This window comes from Lytechinus variegatus, chromosome 18 (assembly GCF_018143015.1).
Source record: "Lytechinus variegatus isolate NC3 chromosome 18, Lvar_3.0, whole genome shotgun sequence".
Taxonomy (NCBI): Eukaryota; Metazoa; Echinodermata; class Echinoidea; order Temnopleuroida; family Toxopneustidae; genus Lytechinus; species Lytechinus variegatus.
Window position 1 is genome coordinate 15,522,841 of NC_054757.1, and position 24,414 is coordinate 15,547,254.

Below are 24,414 nucleotides of genomic sequence, written 5' to 3' on the forward strand. Positions count from 1 at the left end.
AATAACTCAAACAAGCACTTGTTTCTGATAATATCTTCTCAGCAGTATACAATGGGACTTCCTAAAAGTTAATCTTTCATTTTTAAAACATTTACTTGATTATAACTGTAAGTTTTAAAGTGCATAGAAAAGAAGCTGAACTCTTGATGACCTGTTTGCATTAATGTAATGCAGTAATAAAGTGACCAACAGAAACAGAATAATTGTGTCTGAACATTTTCATGTCATACTATTTCATTTGATGCAATATACTTCTCGGTAATTTTAAGTGATCTGCAGGATGAAAGTTTGATGGAAAAAAAAAATTGACTTGGGCAGATTGTTGGAACAAAGAAAGACAATTCAATTCACTATTTTCAAATCAGGTTTCTCAGTTTTGATTTCCAGCTGATATCAGTTTTAAGAGAGCAACAACCAATGCAATCCAACATCACTCGTATATTATCCTTGTTAATATTACAATACCTTATAATATTTTCCTGAAGTATATTCACATGACATACTTATATTTAGCTCAATGATCTACTCAAGAAATTTCCTAATAGCTTTATTATACTGCTGAAATTCCTTGGTATTTTGCTGACATTGCTATGTACAAAGAATAGTACAGTAATGTGGTATGTATATTAATACAAATAGATGCCAAACTTCTGAGAATATTACAAAATGAGGTCACTCATAATACGTGTAAAATAAGAAAAAAAAACATACAATTTGTGCTAATATAAAGAATTCCACTGACTAAAACAGTCCTTTCCTTTCAAGTTGCAACAGGAACTATGTATATCTGAACAAAATAAGCTAAAGTTCCCACTCCAAAGAAATGAGACATCAAGTTGATTGTTGACTCGGATTTTTCATAAACCTGTATTTTGAGAGAAAAAAAAGTACATACATGTATATAGAAGACACAGTCAATAAAAATTGTCCAATTATGACAGACTACGTAAAAAAACAAGTGGAATGCCTCTGGCCGTCTCACCTGCATCACGCGGTTCAATATAGCAGCAGTGCTGACTTTGAATACTACTCTAACTCGCACAAGATGTTCAGTGATACATGGTTACTCTTATGTCCACTTTTTATGAACTAGACCAATAAACTTACAGAGATATGATGGTTATTCAACAAAAAACCCCAACATGGCCAAAGTTCATTGACCTTACATGACCTTTGACCTTGATCATGTGACCTGAAACTCGTACAGGATGTTCAGTGATACTTGATTACTCTTATGTACAAGTTTCATGAATCAGATCCATAAACTTTCAAAGTTATGATGGTAATTCAACAGATACACCCAATTCGGCCAAAGTTCATTGACCTTTGACCTGAAATGCGCACAGGATGTTCAGTGATACTTGATTACTCTAATGTCCAAGTTTAATGAACTAGACCAATAAACTTTCAAAGTTATGATGGTAATTCAACAGATACCCCGATTCGGCAAAAGTTCATTGACCCTAAATGACCTTTGACCTTGGTCATGTGACGTGAAACTCATGTAGGATGTTCAGTGATACTTGATTAACCTAATGTCCAAGTTTCATGAACTAGGGCCATATATTTTCTAAGTTATGATGACATTTCAAAAACTTAACCTCAGGTTAAGATTTCGATGTTGATTCCTCCAACATGGTCTAAGTTCATTGACCCTAAATGACCTTTGACCTTGGTCATGTGACATGAAACTCTAATAGGATGTTCAGTAATACTTGATTAACCTTATGGCCAAGTTTTATTAACTAGGTCCATATACTTTCTAAGTTATGACGTCATTTCAAAAACTTAACCTCAGGTTAAGATTTGATGTTGACGCCGCCGTCGCCGCCGCCATCGGAAAAGCGGCGCCTATAGTCTCACTTTGCTTCGCAGGTGAGACAAAAAACTACAATCATTTTCTAATATTAAGCACATTCTATTTGTTACACCTGTGAAGGATTGTAGATCATCAATTTAGCAATTTCGAGGTGGAAACCCTGAACTAATTGTCCAAGATCTGAAGAGAATGGTGCCTTTTTTCTTACACTCCCCAAAAAGTCAAATGAGGTTGAGACTGGTACATTATTGATAGATAGAATTTAATCAAACTGGATCGATTCTTTATGCTATAAAACATATCACAAATAGATTGCAATCTTAAGTTACTTTACAAATGAATATATTCATATTAACAAAAAAGCTTACCTTATGACGGTCGACAGCAGACTCCATGGTTGGAAGGTGTCATGAAGTGACAGGTGTAATTGGGAGGGCATGGAATAACTGAGTTACACGATTGGGTGGTTAGTGCCTGCCTGTTACCACAAGCTGCCACTGTGTAAGAAAGAAATGAAAGACACCAATTATGATTATATGTACCCACTCATATGCTCTTCCCAGTAAAATCAGTGGCTATAGTCACTGAACATATTAATCATACACGACACGAAGAGCACTGATGTGGATATTTACCATGCCCAAAGGAAGAGTGTCTCAGTTTTAATTACGGTATGTAATACCTGTACTTTTTATTCTCTAAAAATACAAATCCAGACAAATTACAGCCCACAAAGATGACACAGTAAATAGAAAACGTCTGCTTTACACAAAGTTTCATATTGCGGCCCAGAAAATGCTCTATTAGGGTGAATAAAATAGATTTGAAAACTTAGTCATAAATCTCTTCTTATTGATCAGTACACACATGTGAAATTAACATAAATATAATATTGGCTGTTGATAGGTGAGAAGATAATTTTCCTAGCTGGTATTCCTGGTATTTTTGAAATGCTTGACCTGTGCTCCATAAAAAAGCTTAATGATTGATCAAGGCACTGATTTTCTTGAATAACCCTACACAGTGAAATGCAATCAATTGTAAAAATCTGTCCCAAGATCATCGCTAAGCTTGATGTTAAAGGAGCCCACTTACAGCAGGTGACGGACCCTCCACTCTGCGTCTTGGTGTTGGGTATCATGGTACCATCCGGTTCAGTGCACCAACACTGGGTACCGTCTATGGTGCACTGCTGAGGTAGGTACATGCCCTGGAGGTCACATGAAGGGTTGGAGGTCACAGTTTGGCCCAGTTCAAACTTTTCTCGGTTGGATTCAAGCTCCTGACGACAGGGGGCTACAAATGTGAAATCAAAGAAAATGAAACGTGGATGTTGTATGAAAATGAAACAAGAGGAATGCCTCTGGCCGTCTCACCTGCATCACGCAGTTCAATATAGTAGCAGTGCTGACTTTGCATACTACTCTAACTCGCACAAGATGTTCAGTGATACATGGTTACTCTTATGTCCTCTTTTTATGAACTAGACCAATAAACTTACAGAGATATGATGGTTATTCAACAAAAAACCCCAACATGGCCAAAGTTCATTGACCTTACATGACCTTTGACCTTGATCATGTGACCTGAAACTGGAACAGGATGTTCAGTGATACTTGATTACTCTTATGTACAAGTTTCATGAATCAGATCCATAAACTTTCAAAGTTATGATGGTAATTCAACAGATACACCCAATTCGGCTAAAGTTCATTGACCTTTGACCTTGGACATGTGACCTGAAACAAGCACAGGATGTTCAGCGATACTTGGTTACTCTAATGTCCAAGTTTAACGAACTAGACCAATAAACTTTCAAAGTTATGATGGTAATTCAACAGATACCCGATTCGGCCAAAGTTCATTGACCCTAAATGACCTTTGACCTTAATCATGAGACCTGAAACTTGCACAAAATGTTCAGTGATGCTTGATTACTATTATGTCCAAGTTTCATGAATAAGATCCATAAACTTTCAAAGTTATGATGGGAATTCAACAGATATCCCCAATTCGGCCAAAGTTCATTGACCCTAAATGACCTTTGACCTTGATCATGTGACCTGAAACTTGCACAAAATGTTCAGTGATGCTTGATTACTATTATGTCCAAGTTTCATGAATCAGATCCATAAACTTTCAAAGTTATGATGGGAATTCAACAGATATCCCCAATTCGTCCAAAGTTCATTGACCCTAAATGACCTTTGACCTTGGTCATGTGACGTGAAACTCATGCAGGATGTTCATTGATACTTGATTAACCTTATGTCCAAGTTTCATGAACTAGGTCCATATATTTTCTAAGTTATGATGACATTCCAAAAACTTAACCTCAGGTTAAGATTTCGATGTTGATTCCTCCAACATGGTCTAAGTTCATTGACCCTAAATGACCTTTGACCTTGGTCATGTGACATGAAACTCTGATAGGATGTTCAGTAATACTTGATTAACCTTATGGCCAAGTTTTATTAACTAGGTCCATATACCTTCTAAGTTATGATGTCATTTCAAAAACTTAACCTCAGGTTAAGATTTGATGTTGACGCCGCCGCCGCCGCCGCCGTCGCCGTCGGAAAAGCGGCGCCTATAGTCTCACTTTGCTTCGCAGGTGAGACAATGAAAAAAAATCAAGAAGGGCCCCCATTTTGAGCACCCCCCTAACGTTGAGGGAGTGGGTATAGCACATTTATGTTGTAATATTGGCGGATATCAAGGGGGTGGCAGGAATAGTGGGCACATCCAGTAAATTTTAGAAATATAATGGTGCACCCCATAAAAACATACATGTATTTTGGTTGTCAAGCTTTTCAGGCGACGAAACATCCTTTATTTTGGACTGATGACCTATTTTGGGCTTGTCAAATTCTGAGGACTAATTTCCACCCCTTAAAAGTCTGACTCTGGATCTGCATTTTAATAAGAGATGTCACCAGCAACAATTATAAGTTCCACTGTATATTTCATTTATGCTAATTTCTGCTTGATTTATGCATGAATTCTGACTATTATTGGGTGAATGGTTAAGAGTAATGGTCAATATGGTACACTGCACAAGAATCAAAGCATCCTTGGCCTTTGGTTTCCATGCCTTGGCCTTGGGTATTAAATTCTTGGCCTGGGCCGGTGGGGGGGGGGGGGGGGCTTGACTGCACTGCCACTGTTTTGGTCATGGTCATTGGATTTCAGAATATGTGAGTTCTCAATTCCAGCCCACTATGAAATTGAGTCTACACTGAGATTGAACCTACATGTAATTCAACTTGGCTGTAAAAAAAACCTGCTGACTCCTGTATGAAGCCTGTGGGAATTATGCTTTTTCAGGAGTCCAAATTTAGAAAAGAAAAGGGAGTGTTTTACCAAGAGTTGAGAGTAACTTTCAGACATGCTAATGCACAAAAGGTCTGTAACACACAATCTCATGCATTATTTCACAGTAGCCTGAATTGACCAATGTGGTGATGCCTTTAATACCACACACAACTGTGAATTTAAGTGTGACTTCAATCATTCAACTCTTTGTGAAATGCCCCCTGGTCTCCTAAACTATCCAAAAAGATCGACAGTAAAAGAGTGTAGAAAATCCTTTTTCTCACTGATTAGGTGCATGACCCACCTGCGATACATAACTCGGTACTATCTGCTGCCATCCCACTGTCAGCTATGTGCACTCCATCTGGGTTTACACACCAACATGAGCCGAGGGTATCACATTGCTTTGCTGAATAGGTGTCGTGTCCAGTGCATCGAGGGTAATATGCTGTGTCACTCGGAGTTGTCTGTTCCAGCAAAGCATGGCAGCTGATGTTGTGAGTCCCATACTGATGAACTGTTTTCATGCAAAAGGACAAATTGATAATGTAATGATCATATTGATAATATTATTAATAAGCAAAACAATAGTAATCATCATTATCATCATCATCACAATGATAATGAAAATAAAGTATTATCTATGGCTCTAGTTGCCAATTCAGAAGCGAACTACATATCAGATTACATAGAGAAACAGACACTTTATCAATAGATTGACTCACAATCTGTAATTATAGAGTAATCAAAATACAGTGTGTGAATTTAACCAATCAGTGATGGTTGAAATAATACACCTACTCCTCACCTCTGTACGGAGAGTCCGCTTGTCTTCTGCATTGTATAGGCCCTGTATTCTGATCATCGTAGAAGATTGCGTTGCAACCACCACAGAAATTTGCATGGCAGATGGCATTGGGATGGGTATAACAGGTAGCATCCAGGCATGGATCAGAAAAGCAACTGGCCGCTGGTGTACCTGCTGGGCAGCTTGACAAGTCTAGGGGAGGATATTATGACTGAATAATCAGTAAAAAATTTGTTTCACACATCAAATTTTTTAAAGAATATTCTATTTTCAATAGAATATGATCTTGTCATGATCTTCTCTCGTCCTTTACTTCAGATGATATTGGCGATCTCTGACCTTCATGGAGGAAGGATGCAAGTCAAGACAGATCATTTTCACCATTTAATCTGTGTTGGTCACTGGCGTGTCCTTCCTACTAATTCGTACAGGTGACAGACTCAGTCATTTGACACAAAAAAAATGGTTCATACATTTTACTGCTTGTCTTCTTGTATCGTACAATGCAACTATCTGAGATGACCTCTGAGCTTGTTTATATTAATGTGTATCATCTGCATATAATATGAATATATCAAAGTCCGTAACATTGAATATATAAAAAATATTAATATTCCGATTATTGCAGTGACTGTCAAAGATTCAAGATTAGTGTAAATGGTGATTCCCAATGTGGTTGTAAGCACTAAGTCACAAAAATATTTCATGACTGCAATTCAGCTACATTGTGTATTGTAAAATTAGATTCCTCCATCATTGAATGGTCAAGAACAGAGGTTTACATACCATCATGGCAGACAACTACAGAGGGGCAGCAATCATCGGGTGATCGTTTCTCGTGGAAGCAGCCATCAGGAATCAACAGAGGTTCTTGACACGCTGTGTCTTGACAAGTTATCACACCATTAGTTCCACACTCACAGCTTCTTGTGCAGTCGGGCGTGTGCCACAACTCACCGATACGTCTGATGCTGTGACGGTCATCAAAGCAGACTAAATAATAATGCAAAGATATGTTTCATCAGGAGGGAACAGCTTCATATGAATATCAAAACATACTTATCGCCCGGAAGGGGCCACTTCCATTGACGAGAGGATACCATGCGCGACCACGGGGTCTTGTAAAGCACCCTAAACACATATTTTCCATTTACTAAAAATGCACCCCTTAACAAGTATTGGCGTGTGAAACCCTACCCTTAACAAGTATTGGAAACAAATACTATGGGCAAGTATTCCCAGAATTGAGCCCCTAAACAAGTACAGCGATGTATTTTCCATATTCTGAAAATGCACCCTTTAATAAGTATTAGAAACAAAACAATACTCTTGGCATGTATTTCCTGAAATGAACCCCTAAACAAGTACAGCGATATTTTATTGTTATGTGACAGGTCCGTCGGTCGTCGGTTTTACCTTTACACACCATTATTTTGGTTTAGTTCAGCCCCAACTTCCCACGCCTCGCGCAAATCGGACTCTAAACACATAGTGTTGTGGCTGCAAAAAGGACATCCTTTATAAAACATTTTGATTTTGCTTTATCCTCCCTGCACATTTGACCCTGAACACGTATATTTTTCCGAGCGAAATAGATACCCTTTTTTCAATATTTTTGTGTTTTTTACACCCTTATCACATTATGTACCCTATCTTGAAGAAGACATCCTTTTTATGTGTTTTTTGGGTCGCGCACGGTATCCACTCATCAATGTAAGTGCCCCCCCCTCCCCCCCCGGACTTATCTGGTGAAACTAAAGACATGGCTGCAACAACATTCTTTGGCAATTTTCCCCCATTCAACAATGTTTGTATTCACTTGGTTCACAGGTAGTTGGGCCTCTGCTCAGATAGTCTAATACCACATGGGCTAAAACCATAAACACCCATATAGATGTCTTACAATGTGGTCTAATTGTCGCTTGGTCTATACAACACTTGGATTAATACCCATTGTGTCTGATTCTCATTTTGTCTTTGCCCAGTTGGTCTAAAATTGGTGCCACTTTTGTCTACTTGTGATTCTTTATTTTGTGGAATGACCATAAAGACAAAGATGTTTTTGACCAAGTGGATATAAGAAAAAATAAGTATAGCCCCTGTGAAAACTAGACAAAGTGATAAATGGACTATATGGCAATTAGACCAAGTGGGTAGTAGACCATGTGGGATGAGACCAAATATAAAGTAGAAGAAACAGATGCAGACTGAATGACAATTTAACTTCCACAGATGACGTATTAATCTTGACATATGACAGTGACCTCATTTTTCAGTTTGACATATTATGGTATAGCGATTTCATCTACCAGCTTGGAAACCACGGACTGAACTATGCCCTCTGGCAATCGCTCAGTGACAATCATCATACAATCAACAACAAATTTGAAAATTAAGAGTGACTTCATTAAATCCTTGCACAATTCATGCTGCTTGATTAAAAGTGTTTCTGGATAAGATTGGGAAAGATTTGGATCATACTCACAACCAGTGCAGATGAACCGTGGACATTCACAGTTCTCCCTTTCTTCAAACACATCACATCCCCTGGGAGGGCTCCTACACCGGGGACCCCTGCAGACCAGTATGCCCTGGATGCACTGGCATGTGGTGCATTGATCACGGTTCCAGGTGTCGTTCTCACGATGATAGTTGCCCTGCAGGTCTACACATCCGTAATCCCCTGGGGGAAGAGTAGTAAGAATACATGGTATTAATGGGAAGATGATAGTGAAAAGAATAAATCATGATTAGAAGAATATTGGCAGTAAGGGAGAGGGAGAATGTGAGCATGAGTGTGAGGGGGAGTGTGAAAGATGAGGGTGGGGGAGAATGTGACGGTATGAGTGAGGGAGAATGCATGGCGAGTGAGGGTGAAGGAGAATATAACATGTGAGGGTGGGTATATGGGTGAGGGAGAGTGTGAAAGATGAGGGTGGGGGAGAATTTGACGGTATGAGTGAGGGGGAATGCATGGTGAGGGTGAAGGATATAGCATATGTGAGGATGAGAGTGAAGGGTGGGGGTGGGTATGTGGGTGAGGGAGAATGTGAGAGCATGGGTGAGGGAGGGTACAGGGGATGAAGTTGAGAGTAAGGGAAAGGGAGAATATGAGTGTGAAAGATGAGGGTGGAATGTGACGGTATGAGTGAGGGTGAAGGAGAATATAACATGTGAGGGTGGGTATATGGGTGAGGGAGAGTGTGAGAGCATGGGTGAGGGAGGGTACAGGGGATGAAGTTGAGAGTAAGGGAGAGGGAGAATATGAGTGTGAGGGGGAGTTTGAAAGATGGGGGTGGGGGAGAATGTGACGGTATGAGTGAGGGAGAATGCATGGTAAGTGTGAGGGTGAAGGATATAGCATATGTGAGGTTGAAAGGTGGGGGTGGGTATGTGGGTGAGGGAGAATGTGAGAGCATGGGGGAGGGTGGAAAGGGGGGCCTATGAACCAAGGGTGGGGGAGAAAGTGAATGTAAGAGTGAGGGTGGAAGATGAGAGTGGGTTTTAGGGTGAGGAAAATTGTGAAGGTGAGTGTAAGGGTGAGGGAGAATGTGAACATGGGTGAAAGGGTGAGTGTGGAAGGTGGGAGTGGGTTTGAGGGTGAGGGAAATTGTGAAGGTGAGTGTAATGGTGAGGGAGAATATGAACGTGGGTGAGAGGGTGAGTGTGGAAGGTGGGAGTGGGTTTGAGGGTGAAGGAAATTGTGAAGGTGAGTGTAATGGTGAGGGAGAATGTGAACGTGGGTGAAAGGGTGAGTGTGGAAGGTGGGAGTGGGTTTGAGGGTGAGGAAAATTGTGAAGGTGAGTGTAATGGTGAGGGAGAATGTGAACGTGGGTGAGAGGGTGAGTGTGGAAGGTGGGATTGGGTTTGAGGGTGAAGGAAATTGTGAAGGTGAGTGTAAGGGTGAGGGAGAATGTGAGCATGGGTGAAAGGGTGAGTGTGGAAGGTGGGAGTGGGTTTGAGGGTGAGGAAAATTGTGAAGGTGAGTGTAATGGTGAGGGAGAATGTGAACGTGGGTGAGAGGGTGAGTGTGGAAGGTGGGAATGGGTTTGAGGGTGAGGAAAATTGTGAAGGTGAGTGTAATGGTGAGGGAGAATATGAACGTGGGTGAGTGTGGAAGGTGGGAGTGGGTTTGAAGGTGAGTGAAATTGTGAAGGTGAGTGTAAGGGTGAGGGAGAATGTGAACGTGGGTGAGAGGGTGAGTGTGGAAGGTGGGAGTGGGTTTGAGGGTGAGGAAAATTGTGAAGGTGAGTGTAATGGTGAGGGAGAATATGAACATGGGTGAGTGTGGAAGGTGGGAGTGGGTTTGAAGGTGAGTGTTAGGGTTAGAATGAATGTGAGTGTGAGGAGAATGGGAACGTGGGTGTGAGTGTGGAAGGTGGGAGTGGGTTTGAGGGTGAGGAAAATTGTGAAGGTGAGTGTAAGGGTGAGGGAGAATGTGAACGTGGGTGAGAGGGTGAGTGTGGAAGGTGGGAATGGGTTTGAGGGTGAGGAAAATTGTGAAGGTGAGTGTAATGGTGAGGGAGAATATGAACGTGGGTGAGTGTGGAAGGTGGGAGTGGGTTTGAGGGTGAGGAAAATTGTGAAGGTGAGTGTAATGGTGAGGGAGAATAGTAACGTGGGTGAGTGTGGAAGGTGGGAGTGGGTTTGAAGGTGAGTGAAATTGTGAAGGTGAGTGTTAGGGTAAGAATGAATGTGAGTGTGAGGAGAATGGGAACGTGGGTGTGAGTGTGGAAGGTGGGAGTGGGTTTGAGGGTGAGGGAAATTGTGAAAGTGAGTGTAAAGGTTAGGAAGAGTGCGAACGTGGGTGTAAAGGTGAGGGGAATGTGAACATAAATGTGAGTGTGGAAGGTGGGATTGGGTTTGAGGGTGATGAGAATGTGAACATAATTGTGAGTGTGGAAGGTGGGAGTGGGTTTGAGGGTGAGGGAAATTGTGAAGGTGAGTGTAAGGGTATGATGAATGTGAACATGGGTGTGAGGGTGTGGAAGGTGAGAGTGGGTTTGGGGGTGAGGGAAAATGTGAGGGATGGTGGTGGGAGAATGTGAGAGTGAGGGAGAATGTGAACGTAAGTGTGTGGGTGAGGAAAAATGTGAAGGTGAGGGTTTGTAGTGCTGTCCTGATGATAACCTCTTCAAATGAATCTACTTTTGTTCACATGCATCTTTCTCTTTCATCTTCATCACTGAATGCCTCTTCACATCTATCTTTCCTTCTTTCTCCCACAATACCACTAACGATTCCACTTACTGCAATTTGGAATGCCATTTCTTGTCCTAGTTCCGGGAACCTCTGTACCAAGGTGATCTGCACACCAGCAGAGACCTTCAGCAGGGTAGCACTGGGTAGCGTTGAAGTAACCGCTCTCAGGAACACAGGAAGGGATGTAGGGACCAGGTTGGCGAGTGGGGCTATCATCCAGGAGCTGCAAGGGATTCCTCAGGGAGCGTATTGCTTCACAAGGTCTCTTGAAATCTAGAATGAAAATAATTACTTAATGAACATTCACAAAATCTCAAATCTCATGGAATTTTTCCTCTTAAAAAAATACTGAACTTTAATTAATGTTGTTTTTAATATGGTGCACATGGAAGATAAACACCCAAAAAGAAAAAAAATGTTGAATTACATGTAATGCAGACAATTTTAAGATTTCTATGATATAACAAAAAATTATCATTAACTAAATTTCCTAGAGAGATTAGAATAAGACAAGTTACTGTATGGAAAGAAATTAAGATGGTGTTTCAAGTCACTTCATATATTTCCCTTTGTGGTTTTGGTTGTGGTGGTTGTGGCTGTGGTGAATGTGGTAGGTTTTTACTTGACTGCGATGAAAGCACAATGCTTGTTAAGAAGCAATTTTGGTTTTGAAGTTACAATTGTCATATATATTTACTATTACATGCTTTAATCAAAAATATGTTATATTAATTGTTGGTTAGAATATGAACAATAAACTCATAATTCTTTTATCATAAATTTTGTTATTTTTTATGTTTGTATTCATGACCTTCAACATTGAATACAAAGTGATAACCTGCATTACATACATGAGGCTGGGCCATACATGTAAATGTCATATTACTTAATATTTAAATTCTTGAAAACCTGAATTTGGGCCCATCCAATTCAAGTAATAAACGAGGTTACACCAACAAAACAGACTCCAAACTGAACAATGGTATATAATTCTTGAATAATGTAACAGTTCTGAGCGATCTGATTTACAACTATTGTAACTTTGCCATTATGGCAATTACGGTAATAGGAGTCAGCAGCCAATCACAATTAAGCTTTCCATGGTAGGAGTGTAATAACAGAGTTACAATAGATGTATGCTTTTATGAATCTGGCCCAAGGAATCAGTTTCATTGGTGAGACTCTGGCAGTATCAAATAATGAAGAAAAACACCAATCTAACTTTCTCACCTCCGGGGCAAATGGTTTTAGGACAACATTGATTGGGCAAATATATTTGTTGGCATTCAGGACGAGGGATCTCACAGGTCATCCTGCGACAAGACCTTTGACCTTCCTCACAGACACAAGAAGTACAAAGGTTGTCATTCCACATCTGACCTTCAACCTTCAGGTGACCTCCAGCATCTCTGCAGCCTGAACAAAGAGAATCAATATTTTTTGAGGAATTCATACAATATGAAAGACATTCGGGCAATTTCATAAAATATGTACATCCGAACCCCCTATATGAGGGACCTTCATGAAGTCTCCTGTCTCTGGTTTCTTATTCCTTTGACAGTCTGTCAAATGACCATGACTTGGTCAGTTCATAAAGTAAAGCGAGAATTGAAAAGATGGAGGTCAGATGTAAAAAAAAGGTTGATCATTATATGGAATTGCCCATTGGTGAATCGAGGGGGGGGGTTATGTCCTGAATAAGAGCCATGGTTTTTATTCTTCTGGTGCTAAACAGCATTTTGTATCTATCGTAATCCATATCCATAGTAGCCCTTCAGGAATTCAAAAGGGTATTGTTTAATTTGAAGGTAACCAAACTATTTCCTCTGCTATGTGCAGTCAAATATATTCAATTGGAAATTGAATCAACTGATATTTTGATGAGTGTACGCTTGTAAATAGTACATATTTCCAATGTAAATTCTTTTAATATCTGAAATTAGAATTAAGAATTCTTATGAATTTGAGAAGGCTTACTTTACAGCAGATAGATTTTATTACTAATTACATCATTATCTTTGACTCTGTAACATGAAATGAAAAAAAAATGACAGATCTCAAACTGCTTAACCAATTGGCTTCTGGAATGGCACGAAGCTAATGGCAATTAGAATTCTGTAGTAAAATGTTTATGGGCAATACCTGGACAAACAATATCAGGGCAGCATGAATCCTCTACTGCAGCTACATGACATCCTTTGGGAACCTTTGGGCAAGGAAGGCGGGTACAGACAGGGGTAACATCCTCTAAGCGACAAGAACACTGAGTGCATTCATCAATAGACCAGGAGTTTTCTGTGTCCTGGCATGTGCCATTCACTGCCAAATAAAATGATTGAGGGTGTTTTATAATATTATGATATTGTAAATTCATTTAGTAGTACTTTAACATTCTATCACATCACCTGAAAATGAAGACACATTGAATATTCAAAATCAATTGTAACATAAAATATAATAATCATTTTTTAAATGGGTTTTGTGCTATATTTGAACATAACAGACTTTTCTCTACTGCATGAAAAATATAGTCCTTGGGTTTAATACAATATAATAAATTAACTGTTCAGAAATTGCTATTTTTTAATTATCTAAGCTGCCTTCAGAAGATAATGCAAAATCCTCATAGAGATACACAGGCCTCTCAAACTGCTGACATTGATGCCTGACAAAGATATTTCCAGAAAATAAAAAATAGAAACAGCTGAAATTAACTCACCACATGTGTAGCTGTAGTAACAATGACCAGGCGTTACTTCATACTGGCAACCCTCAGGAATGGATGGGATCTGGAAATGGATATGTCTAATGTTACCATGGAAACAGCTACACTGTGTGTCACAGTCCTCGTGCCACACCTCTCCATGGCTGTGGACCCTGCCATAGTCATCTGTACAACCTGCAGTGTGAAAAAAGAACTGACTGATGATACAGGTAATGTGGAATCATGAAACTGAAAGTAATGCAAAAGACCAAAATATTTCAAACTGATTTTTTTTTTATTGTAATTCATATATGACATAATAGAATGTAAGGTGAAATCTCAAAAATCCATCGTATGCAATTACATATACATGTAACATTTCCTAAGTCAAATATATTGGGACCAAACAAAGCTGTTTGACTCAGAAGAAATTTGACTTCTACAAATAATAAATCTGGTAAAAATGCTTTGACTTGAGGAAATATTTAACCTTTGAAAGGTGATTCATGTGAGTATATTTCTACTATTTCAGGACTGTGGTCTCAAAATTAAGGATTTTTACCAACTAGAATAAGAAATGCAAGTGTCCTTGAATTTACAGCAACCATTAACCCTCTCTATAGTAGGAGAAATATCTAACCAGAAACTTGATGCTTTATCGTAAATTTTGGCTAATTCAGACCGAATCAAAGTTAGATGTATTAAACTTGAAGCAGATAATCAATGTAACGTCCATCCTACTTACTGTCATCCAGTGCATCCATGCACATGAAACGAGTACCGGTAAAACAACATAGCTGATGAGGGTTCCTGCAATCAGCATTGGACTCGCATTGTGTTTCCATGGCAACCATCGGTTCAAGGAGGGATGGACATCGCAACCCTACATAAAGAGAGATGAAAAAAAGAGGATAGGAGACATAAATCAATGGAGACACAGAATTGTGTCAGAAATAGGCATACAAAAAATTGGCAAAAAAGGTACTAATAAATGATAATTCTACTTGCTCATATTCGTACAAAGAGCAGCAGTATTGACTTTGTGACATTGGAATATCATATACTATTTTCTTAAATATATACTAGCTCATAACTAAACAGATTGATATTAAGCAATTAAGATAGATGCATCTTACAGATCAAGAATCACTTTCTTTCTTTGAGAGCTCATTGAAATATACCACACAATGCATTTTTTTTTTATTGATAACTGAGTTTTATCTACATTTTTTACCTGAAATACTAAATAACCTTGATCTATTATTGACCCAAGTGCTGAAACTTGATAGCATTGATGTTAAACTCACTGGTTTTGCAGTGGCAGGACTGACATCCACTGATGGGATCTACTGCATAACCAAAGTGGCAAGCTTCAAGACAGTTCAGCTCAGGACATACAACACTATTAGAGATGTCAGTCTCTTTAGATTCATTCCAGATAGGGACAGCAGTCAGGTCAGAGAGAACATGAAGCGTGTAAGAATCTGTGAGCCAAATAAATTTCATCAATATCACATTATGATATATATAACACATATATGCTCTTCCAAAGGACTTGGATATGATTTCCCTAGTATTATAGTTCTGACATCTCTTTCCAACCTACAATGTAATCAAGTAAATGAATCTGCAAGATCTTCAATTAATTCATCTGGGTTCAGTGCAGCAGATTATTGAGGTGCTCCTGCATAAATGCTGCTCAAGTGAAGCAAATCTCTAGGCTCTATATATTGGCAACATAATGACAACAATGACATCACTGTTTTGAAAAATAAACAAAATCTAAATTTTTTGGTTAATCTAAACTTTTGTTGCAGGTGCATATTAATGAATAAAAAAAAAGAATGTGATTGTTGCCAATTTGAAGAGTGAACAGAGATCACATTACACCTTAGAAAAATGGTGTTCCTCTATAGACACTCTAAACTGCATGGATTGGATGGGATTGAACTCAATAAACAAGGCAAAAGCAATTTTGTGTCTCGCCCACTTATGAAAATAACCAGAAATATTGTGATTTGCGAGGGTACGCAACAGATTTTTATTAAAACTTCATTGCGAAATGACTGGGATGGAATAACACTTGTCATAAGAGCCTTACATGTAAACTTAAATGTTGACCTGAAAATGACCTTTGACCTTAACATGCAACCTCTTTCTGCAGCAAAACATACAGGTCGCCTAAGTACATCTACTATCCAAATTTTGTTAAAAATGACTTATGGTTGCGGAGTTAGTTGTCATAAGAGAGTCTTTCATGTAAACTTTAACGTTGACCTGAAAATGACCTTTGACCTTTCCATGCGAGCCCGACTGCAGCATAACATGCAGGTCCCCCAAGTCCATCTACCATCCAAGTTGGTTGAAAAGTGACTTATGGTTGTGGAGTTATCAGATTTGTGACGAACGGACGACGGACGGACAACAGATGGACGACAGACAACATTCGGATCCCTTAGTCTCGCCTTCACCTCTGGTGGGCGAGACAAAAATTGACTTACTTGGAAGCTTGCACTTGCAGATCTCGCACCGGCAAGGGCAAGTGGCTAGTCCAAAAGGACAGGTCAATTGGCAAGATTGAAGATCAGGGCAGTCTTTGAAAAAGAACAGAATGCACAACAAAAAGTGAGTTTATACACTGACTGATGGACGGATGGCCAGATTGAATCAATTGATTGATGGCTTGACTGACTAATTGATCGATTGATTGATTGACTGACCCACCAACCGATCGATCGATTGATTAATTGGCTGATTGATAAGATTGGATGCCATATCAGCTTTGAAAAATACACTAAGAATTTGATGTTTAAAATGAACAAGTAAAACGAAAAAGGAATTATTACATTTTCAGTTTAATTTATAATTTGGGGCTGTACACTATCAATTATATCATGTTTACACCTTTACATTGTACATCCAATATGACAAAATTTTGATCTATTTTTCTGAAAAAGAAATCAGTCAACTGACTCCTTCAAGCCTATATTTCATGATTTCGCAGTGAGGTTCATGTAAATGAACCAGATCCATATACAAATTCATGATGAGGTTGTTACCTCTAATTGAATTCATTCTTTGCTGAAACTAACCACCTCAGCTTTAATATCGTTTTTATTTTTAAAGCAAACCAAACCCCAATATCGACATGAAAACATGACCAAAGAATATATGATTGGACAAAGAAGGAAGAAAAATTGCCTGATTTACCTTCAGCTTTCTTGCACAGGCACTGTTCACACCCAAACTTATCCGTTGAATAGCCCCTTTCACACTCAAGATCACAGTAAGATGGAAGTGGGTCACATACACCTGTTTGAAGACAAAAAGATAATCATTGCAAACTATGAGTTGCAAGCCATTGGTCAATTCATCAAATTGCCAGGACAGATTTTTAGGAAATGCAGAGGATGAAGTACCCGACACAACTCTTTTGGTAGATTGAAAATAAACATTAAGAAATATAGTTTTGATAAGTTTGTTACCTCACTAGACTGTTAATTCATCCTTTTCAGAAGACAGAAGGAAATGATCAAGGAATTCATTCAATACCATTACATCAACAATTAACATTATAATACCACTGTGCACAGGCATCAATCACTTAATGTGTAAAAAAATTATTTCCATTTTTTATATAATTGTTAAGAACAGGTTAATTCCATGACACAATTTACACTGGCATCAAAACAACAAGGAGAAACTAAACTTTATCCCAAATTATGAAATCATAATTTATTTTATACTCATTGGGCATGTATTTACATAGCCTAGTTTTCATGATTCTGTGGTATGTTAAACCACAAGCCCGATGAACACCCGCTTCTATAGATATAATACAGAAGAATGTACAATAATACAGAAGAATGCACAATAATACAAAAGAATGTACTAATCAAGATTGAAGGTAATAATATCAATAATGTGACTTAAAGCACCAAACCCAACAAGGCAACTAGAAAAGAAATGAAAAATAGGTTTTGGGAAGATCTGTGAAAACATGATGAACAATAAGTGTTAATGAGAAAAATTAAGGATTAAATCATGAATATATGTGCTCAAGGCCCCCTACTTTTCCTTATATATATTAATGATTTGACTACTGTAACGCCTTTATTATCATTTGTATTATTTGCCGATGACACAAACATTTTTTGTTCACACACTAGCTTAGAAACTTTAGTAGATACATTTAATCGTGAATTACCTAAACTATCTTTATGGTTTAAATGTAATAGGCTATCACTTAATATAGACAAAACAAACTTTATGTATTTTAAGCATACAAGTTCACATATTACTGAGTTTCCATACGACATAAGCATAGATAATATTCCACTCAAAAGGAAAAAAGAAACAAAGTTTTTAGGTGTCACAATAGATGAAAATTTAAATTGGAATGAACATATACGTTGTATAACTACTAACATCTCCAGAAACGTAGGTGTACTTTACAAAATGAAAAACATAATTCCTCATACTACACTCGTTTTACTCTACAATTCATTGATATTGCCGTATATATCGTACTGCAATATAGTTTGGGCAACGTGTGCAAAAACTAAAATTAATACAATATATTTATTACAGAAAAAAGCAATTCGAATTTGTACTAATTCGCAATATTTATCACACACAAATCCATTATTCCATAAACTAAAGACTCTAACTATTTTTGACATAAATTCATTTCAAAGCTTACTGCTTATGTTCAAATACGTAAATAACATGCTCCCACCTTCATTTCACAATTTTTATACTATGAACACATCTATCTATTCATACCCTACGCGGAACTCTTCTAATTTCCATTTAATCAACCCCAAATTGCTTATTGCGCAGAGATCCATAAGACACCATGGTCCTGATTTGTGGAACTCTCTGCCAGAATCTATAAAAAGATCCACGTCCCTTTACTCATTTAAAGCAAACGTTAAATCCATGTTGATATCAGAATATTTGAAGTAAAATTTCTGTGTCGTTGTGTCATTAAAGCATCATCACCATCATCATCCTCTCCATCACCTTCATCTTCACCATTTCACCGTCATCTTCATCCTTATCATCTCCATCTTCAATGCTCAAATTAGATTACTGCTGTTTTTCATAAAATGTACTGTGTATCGATTCTGCTGTATTAATGTATTACATTAATCAATGAGTTTTAACCTGGGGTTGTCATTTTTTTCAAGCAATCTGCTTATGATGACAATCCTTCTCCTGCAAATTGTAAATGTTAACTAATTTGGTATGAGATCAATTTTGTTTGTAATGATAATTTTAGTACATTTAGTTATTCATGCCAAAAAAATTATCAATATACTATGTTTGTTATGTTATGGAAAATGTATTCTATACGAATTATGTAATTGCAGAAGTAAACAATAAAATCAAGGCACATAAAGAAAATACTAAAAGGTAAATAAATTTGTTTTGAGATCCTTGAAAACATGATGAATGGTGAACGTTAATGATGAAATCATTAATCTATGTGCCAAATCCACTCGGTAGAGTGTTCAAGGTTCATAGAAAATTAAGGCATAGGTAAAAAGGCTTTGAGAATAATTTGAAGATCCATGAATGATGAACAATAATGATTCACCTGGATGTTTACATGCGCATTTTGGACAGCCATGTTGATCTGATGCCAGTCCATAAGGACATCTAGATTGGAGCCTGCAACTGACCATAGATGGACACTCATCTTAAGAAATATGAGAAACAATGAAAAAAATGTGAGCTCGTTTCATCACCACATCTACATGTATAGGCTAAAGATCATCATACGTGGGATCATATTAAACAAGTTCCTTGACAACAATTTTGCCATAGATTCAAAATAACTTTTTACAAAGGAAAATTATAAGCGATTCATCTTCAAAAGAAGTGGAGAAATAGAATTTGCTTTCAGCTGATTAATTTACCATACCAATATTCCAAAGTAAAAGCATAAATAAATAGGTTGGCAGAATTAAAAAAGTTCAGTAGCCTTTATCATTGTCTTACAACTCCAAATAACAACCATTTGTTTGAGAAAACTATACAATGGAAATGTGTTTGCTGGTACAAATGTCAAATGCCAATACTCATTTTAATATATTGGAATTGATAGAACTTCCATCATTTCACATCAACACACTCTAACAAATACTTGCCATGGTCAATTGTTTTGTAACATGATATTTTCCTTCATACGAATTTAAATTTTCAGAAATACATATATTAAAAAAAGTTAAAAATCACCAATATAATGTTCAAAAATGGAATTAATGTTAATGATTTATTAACAATCTGCTTTTAGAACTTCATACATCCAAATTATTCCTTAACAAAGATATTTGCACACACAACAACCTGCAACAATTACCCCAGGATGGATTTTGTCTTAGAATGTAGAGTTTTAGGTTTAGGGATGCAGTAGGGTTTTATATTAGGTTTAGAGTAGGGTATAATGTTTAATCCAGGGTTGAAATTAGTGGAATTCATAGCAAAGCAATTGTTGCCAGACCATATTTCCTGGAATCTCCTAGAAAGAAGAAGCATCCAAACCTTGGTTATGCATTTAGTCAATTGAGCGATAGGAGTATTATACATCTACAATTCTCATATTTGTCTTTAATATACTTTTCATTCTACTTCTTCTTTTTCCTCTTTCTATCTCGCCCCCTTTTCAACCTTTCCGTGTATCAACTACTTGAAAAATCATATCTATTAAGAATGAAAGCTTGACTCTTGCGCCTTGGCGCCAAGTGATGACGACAGTTTCCCGCCCACTCAGACGGGCTGAAGAAGCATCCAAAATCGGATGTGAAACTGTTCTCCATTTTATAAAAGTACATGTAAGTCTATGTGAATAGATTTATTTGTTTTATCCTCATTCAAAGCGTATACCTGATTGATTCATACAATGACATATCTCACATCCATGTTGGTCTGTTCTGTAGCCATGATCACATGTTAAGTCACATGACTGGGTAGAGAGAGCCACACAATCCCTGGGCTTGGTGTCAGGTGCAAGGATTAACCCACTGGCAACTGTTGAATTCATCACAAAGACAAATTAGAAAGGAAAGAAACGTCATAATATATCAATGTATAAGTATGATTTGTATGATTTAAGCATGATTTGTATACCTGAGCAAATAGGTAACCAACAGACTCTCTCTATATAAATGAGATCCTTGCAATACCCGCAAGTCTACCTTAAATATAGGCCTAATAACTTTGGGCCACGTAACATAAAATATACTGCCAATCAAATTAACAACAATAGCATACATGCTTAACAGGGCTATAGTACACAAAACCATGTCTTTCTTCAATAATTGTAAATATTGATTAGCACACTCATTGTATATAAGTACACAGCATTGAAGTTGTAAAGAAAATACAACATGATACAATAACCTCATTAATCCCATATATGTACTTTAAAAAGAATGGAACTAATATTGAATATTGAAATGGATATTGAAAAAAAACCAGCAATTTCAGTGGCCTCACCGGTAGCTGTTTATTTGATGAGAGAGGCCCTGTTTTAAATAAAACTGGAAATGAATAGATGAATGGATGAATAAGGGGAACTGAGAAAGAAGCTGCCCTCAAGAATTCCAGTTTCTTGTAAGGTTCTTCCTGTCACTCTTTTATTGTGTCACTGTAAATCGCTGTAAACCTTAGTTATTGTGAATCATTTGACCAGCCCACAAAAATTTCATAATTAAATTGGGAAAGAGGGACAAATGAGCATTCAGGAATTTTGACTTTCACACATTAGAATTGGGAAAAACCATGGATAGACAAAGTTTAATCTCATTTTACATTATTCTTTGGAATCTACAACTAAACCTATTACCATGAGGTTATTATGTAATCTAAAGGTGAGCTGATTTAGCTCTTTATTTTAACACAACATTATTGGGTTTGCAATATGATACAAGAGGCAATGGGTACAAATTCATACCTGGCATTTTACAAGAGCATATCTCACAGCCAAGGTGATCTGTTGCTAGGCTAAAGGCACAGTGCATCATGGGAGAGAGGCAGGTGTCATTGCATGCTGATCCTGTTTAAAAGAAAAAAGTTATTTTGTCAATGATTACATGTAAAGCTACTCATCATTTCTTAAAATAAAAGTAAATGAACTGTGTTACAAGGAGTTTTGTACAGTCTTCTGCAGAAGAAACATAAGAAATGTCCAATATACGGGAACTAATATCACTCACAAGACTATTGAACTTCTTAAGCAATGATCAATTTTAAAAATTCTGTATCAAAATGATATTTATAGTACTTAACAAGGTGATTGTTGGCAGTGAGAAAATCCTTTGAGAGCAAAACTTGCAAATGATAATATAAATTGATGAAACAGCTAGGGCCCCTGGTAAGGATAAGATTATTGGGAATAAAATAATCACAAAAATATGTTGCTGCCTGGAATCTTGAATGCTCTTAAAAAATATATTTATATCATGTTTGGGGCGTAAATGATACTCACAGATACACCTCATATACACCAATGCTACCTTGGTACCCATTTATACAAACATTAGGTGTGGCCCTTTATTTATTAAAGAAATTAATCATTCATGATGAAAATCTAGACAACACAGTAGCTATAAATTCATTATATTGTACATTTTTAGCTTTCATTAGTTCAACTCACCATAGACATTACGTGTTTGAAAGAAACAATAAAAATAAAAGCATATGAATTTTACACTTACATGTACTTAATAGCAATCATTTTATGATAAATAATTTTCAGTCTTTTCTTAAGTCTTACTTTGTATTTTGCACATGCAGATATCACATCCATGAACATCAGTGGCATATCCATCATTGCATGTCAAAGGGCAGTTGAATGGTGTGATCTGCTGGCAATACACTGTAATAATAAGAAACAAGGGAGACAATTAAACTCAGAGAAACAAATGAAATTGGAATGCCTCTGGCAGTCTTGCCTGCATTATGCAAATTCAATAGAGCAACAGTGCTGACATTAAAAAGAATTGAGATGAATAAGGTTTCAAAAGAGAAAAAGATAAATCTAATAAAAAACTACCTTAGTTTGTTGACTTCAAATAATCCTCTGTCTTGACTTATAAGTTGTCATTCATTTCATATCATTTATGATCAGTAACAGCCATCTTGCGGAAGTTTCATTTAATTCAATTAAATGGGGGTTTTTATGATGAATTCTTATCCAAGTAAATTCATCTGAAATGACCTTTGACCTTGCTCCAGCAACATGAAATTATACTCTTCTTACATTTGAAACATGCACTATTATATACTAACACAATACTGCCTAACAATTTTAAGATTATCTTAAAACTTCAAATTCATCAGTTTGAGTTATTTTTTTAAAGTACATTCAGTTTACTGAACTCTTATTGCCTTTTACCTTTATCCAGTGACATTGATCTATTTGCAGGTTTTGGATGATGAAAATTCAAAATATGTTGATGACAAAGTTCATTGACCCAAAAGTCATGCTAAATAATTAGGGATACCTGATTATCCTTAGGGTCAAGTTTCACAAAATAGGTCTTTCTACTTTCAAAAACTTATTCTTGGTTACGATTTACATGTTGAGGACACCATCACCACCACCACCTTCAGAAAACTGACGCTCGTATTTCTATTAATGTCACATTGACTTTTTACTAAAACCAAAAGCAAAGATGGAAAACTCAGAAAATAAAAAAGGAATTAAAATGGTTATAAAATATTTCAAGAGAAAGGATAAACTTACCATTTTCCCTACAAGTGCAAATCTTACATCCAGATTTATCAACGACATATCCATATTTACACTTGGTTGCACAAGAGAGAGGAGGGCACAAACGCTGGTCTGGAATCAATTTTTAAAAACAGAAAACATATACCCACATTATTTCTTTTCATAAAATTGCTTGTAGAATTTTTGTTAATTAAAATCATCAAGCTATAAACACATTGTGAGAATCAATCAAAATCTAAAGTCAAAGATTTGGGGGTGACCTGCAAAACATTAAGTTCTTGCCTAAATTATTTTCTTAAAGGAATTACACATTGTGAAGTGATAAAAACATGACAATTTCTTCCTAATCCTTACACTCCACGATGTAACTAATGTTATAATGTTTAAAATTTACATTCAACACATGTACATGGAGAACCTTTTGAACATTCTACTTTTAATTATTGATGCAGAACAGAAAAGGTTAAGAACATTCATGGAATTTGTTTAAAATTATTTGTTGTTTTTTTTCTTAGAAATTATTTTGTAACCACTCATCACACTTGCACAATACAAGGTAAAATGGTTGGAAACTGCTTTCATCCAAAACTATTTTCCAATATCAGTAATGACAAGATTCCCTTACACCCTATTTGCAAACTAGAATTATCACTGGAGGAGATCAATATCCCCTCCCCCCTGCTGCATTAGAATAGCTTTTTATTAATATGCTTGAAAATTGTGCATCAACTATAATGGCATTGCAAATAGAGTGTCAACAGAGTAGATGCAATGACAGTGTTAGTGTACCACTCCTAAGCAGAAACTTTTATCTTACCAGTTTT

General features: G+C 37.0%; 1 protein-coding gene across 1 annotated transcript; it reads right to left on the minus strand.

The window, feature by feature from the left end:
- Positions 1 to 85: 85 nt before the first annotated feature.
- LOC121432013 (kielin/chordin-like protein) lies at positions 86 to 23,702 on the minus strand. Its single transcript, XM_041629825.1, has 20 exons — positions 23,603 to 23,702; positions 22,631 to 22,732; positions 21,809 to 21,910; positions 20,740 to 20,883; positions 19,451 to 19,552; positions 17,059 to 17,160; positions 16,350 to 16,442; positions 15,156 to 15,332; positions 14,594 to 14,731; positions 13,864 to 14,043; positions 13,287 to 13,463; positions 12,375 to 12,560; positions 11,193 to 11,417; positions 8,428 to 8,625; positions 6,729 to 6,935; positions 5,943 to 6,134; positions 5,439 to 5,651; positions 2,915 to 3,115; positions 2,188 to 2,316; positions 86 to 865 (listed from the first exon to the last, which is right to left on the minus strand). Exons 2-19 carry the CDS (start codon positions 22,644 to 22,646, stop codon positions 2,189 to 2,191), a joined length of 2,781 nt encoding a protein of 926 aa, XP_041485759.1. The 5' UTR covers positions 22,647 to 22,732; positions 23,603 to 23,702; the 3' UTR covers positions 86 to 865; position 2,188.
- Between the last annotated feature and the right edge of the window lie 712 nt (positions 23,703 to 24,414).

Bases quoted from the DNA above. Each gene is read 5' to 3' on its own strand.
- LOC121432013 (XM_041629825.1), bottom strand. The intron at 19,553-20,739 runs GTATACGCTTTG...ATATTTCTTAAG, and splicing joins TCATTGTATGAATCAATCAG to ATGAGTGTCCATCTATGGTC. The intron at 14,732-15,155 runs GTGAGTTTAACA...CTCTTTATGTAG, and splicing joins GTCCTGCCACTGCAAAACCA to GGTTGCGATGTCCATCCCTC.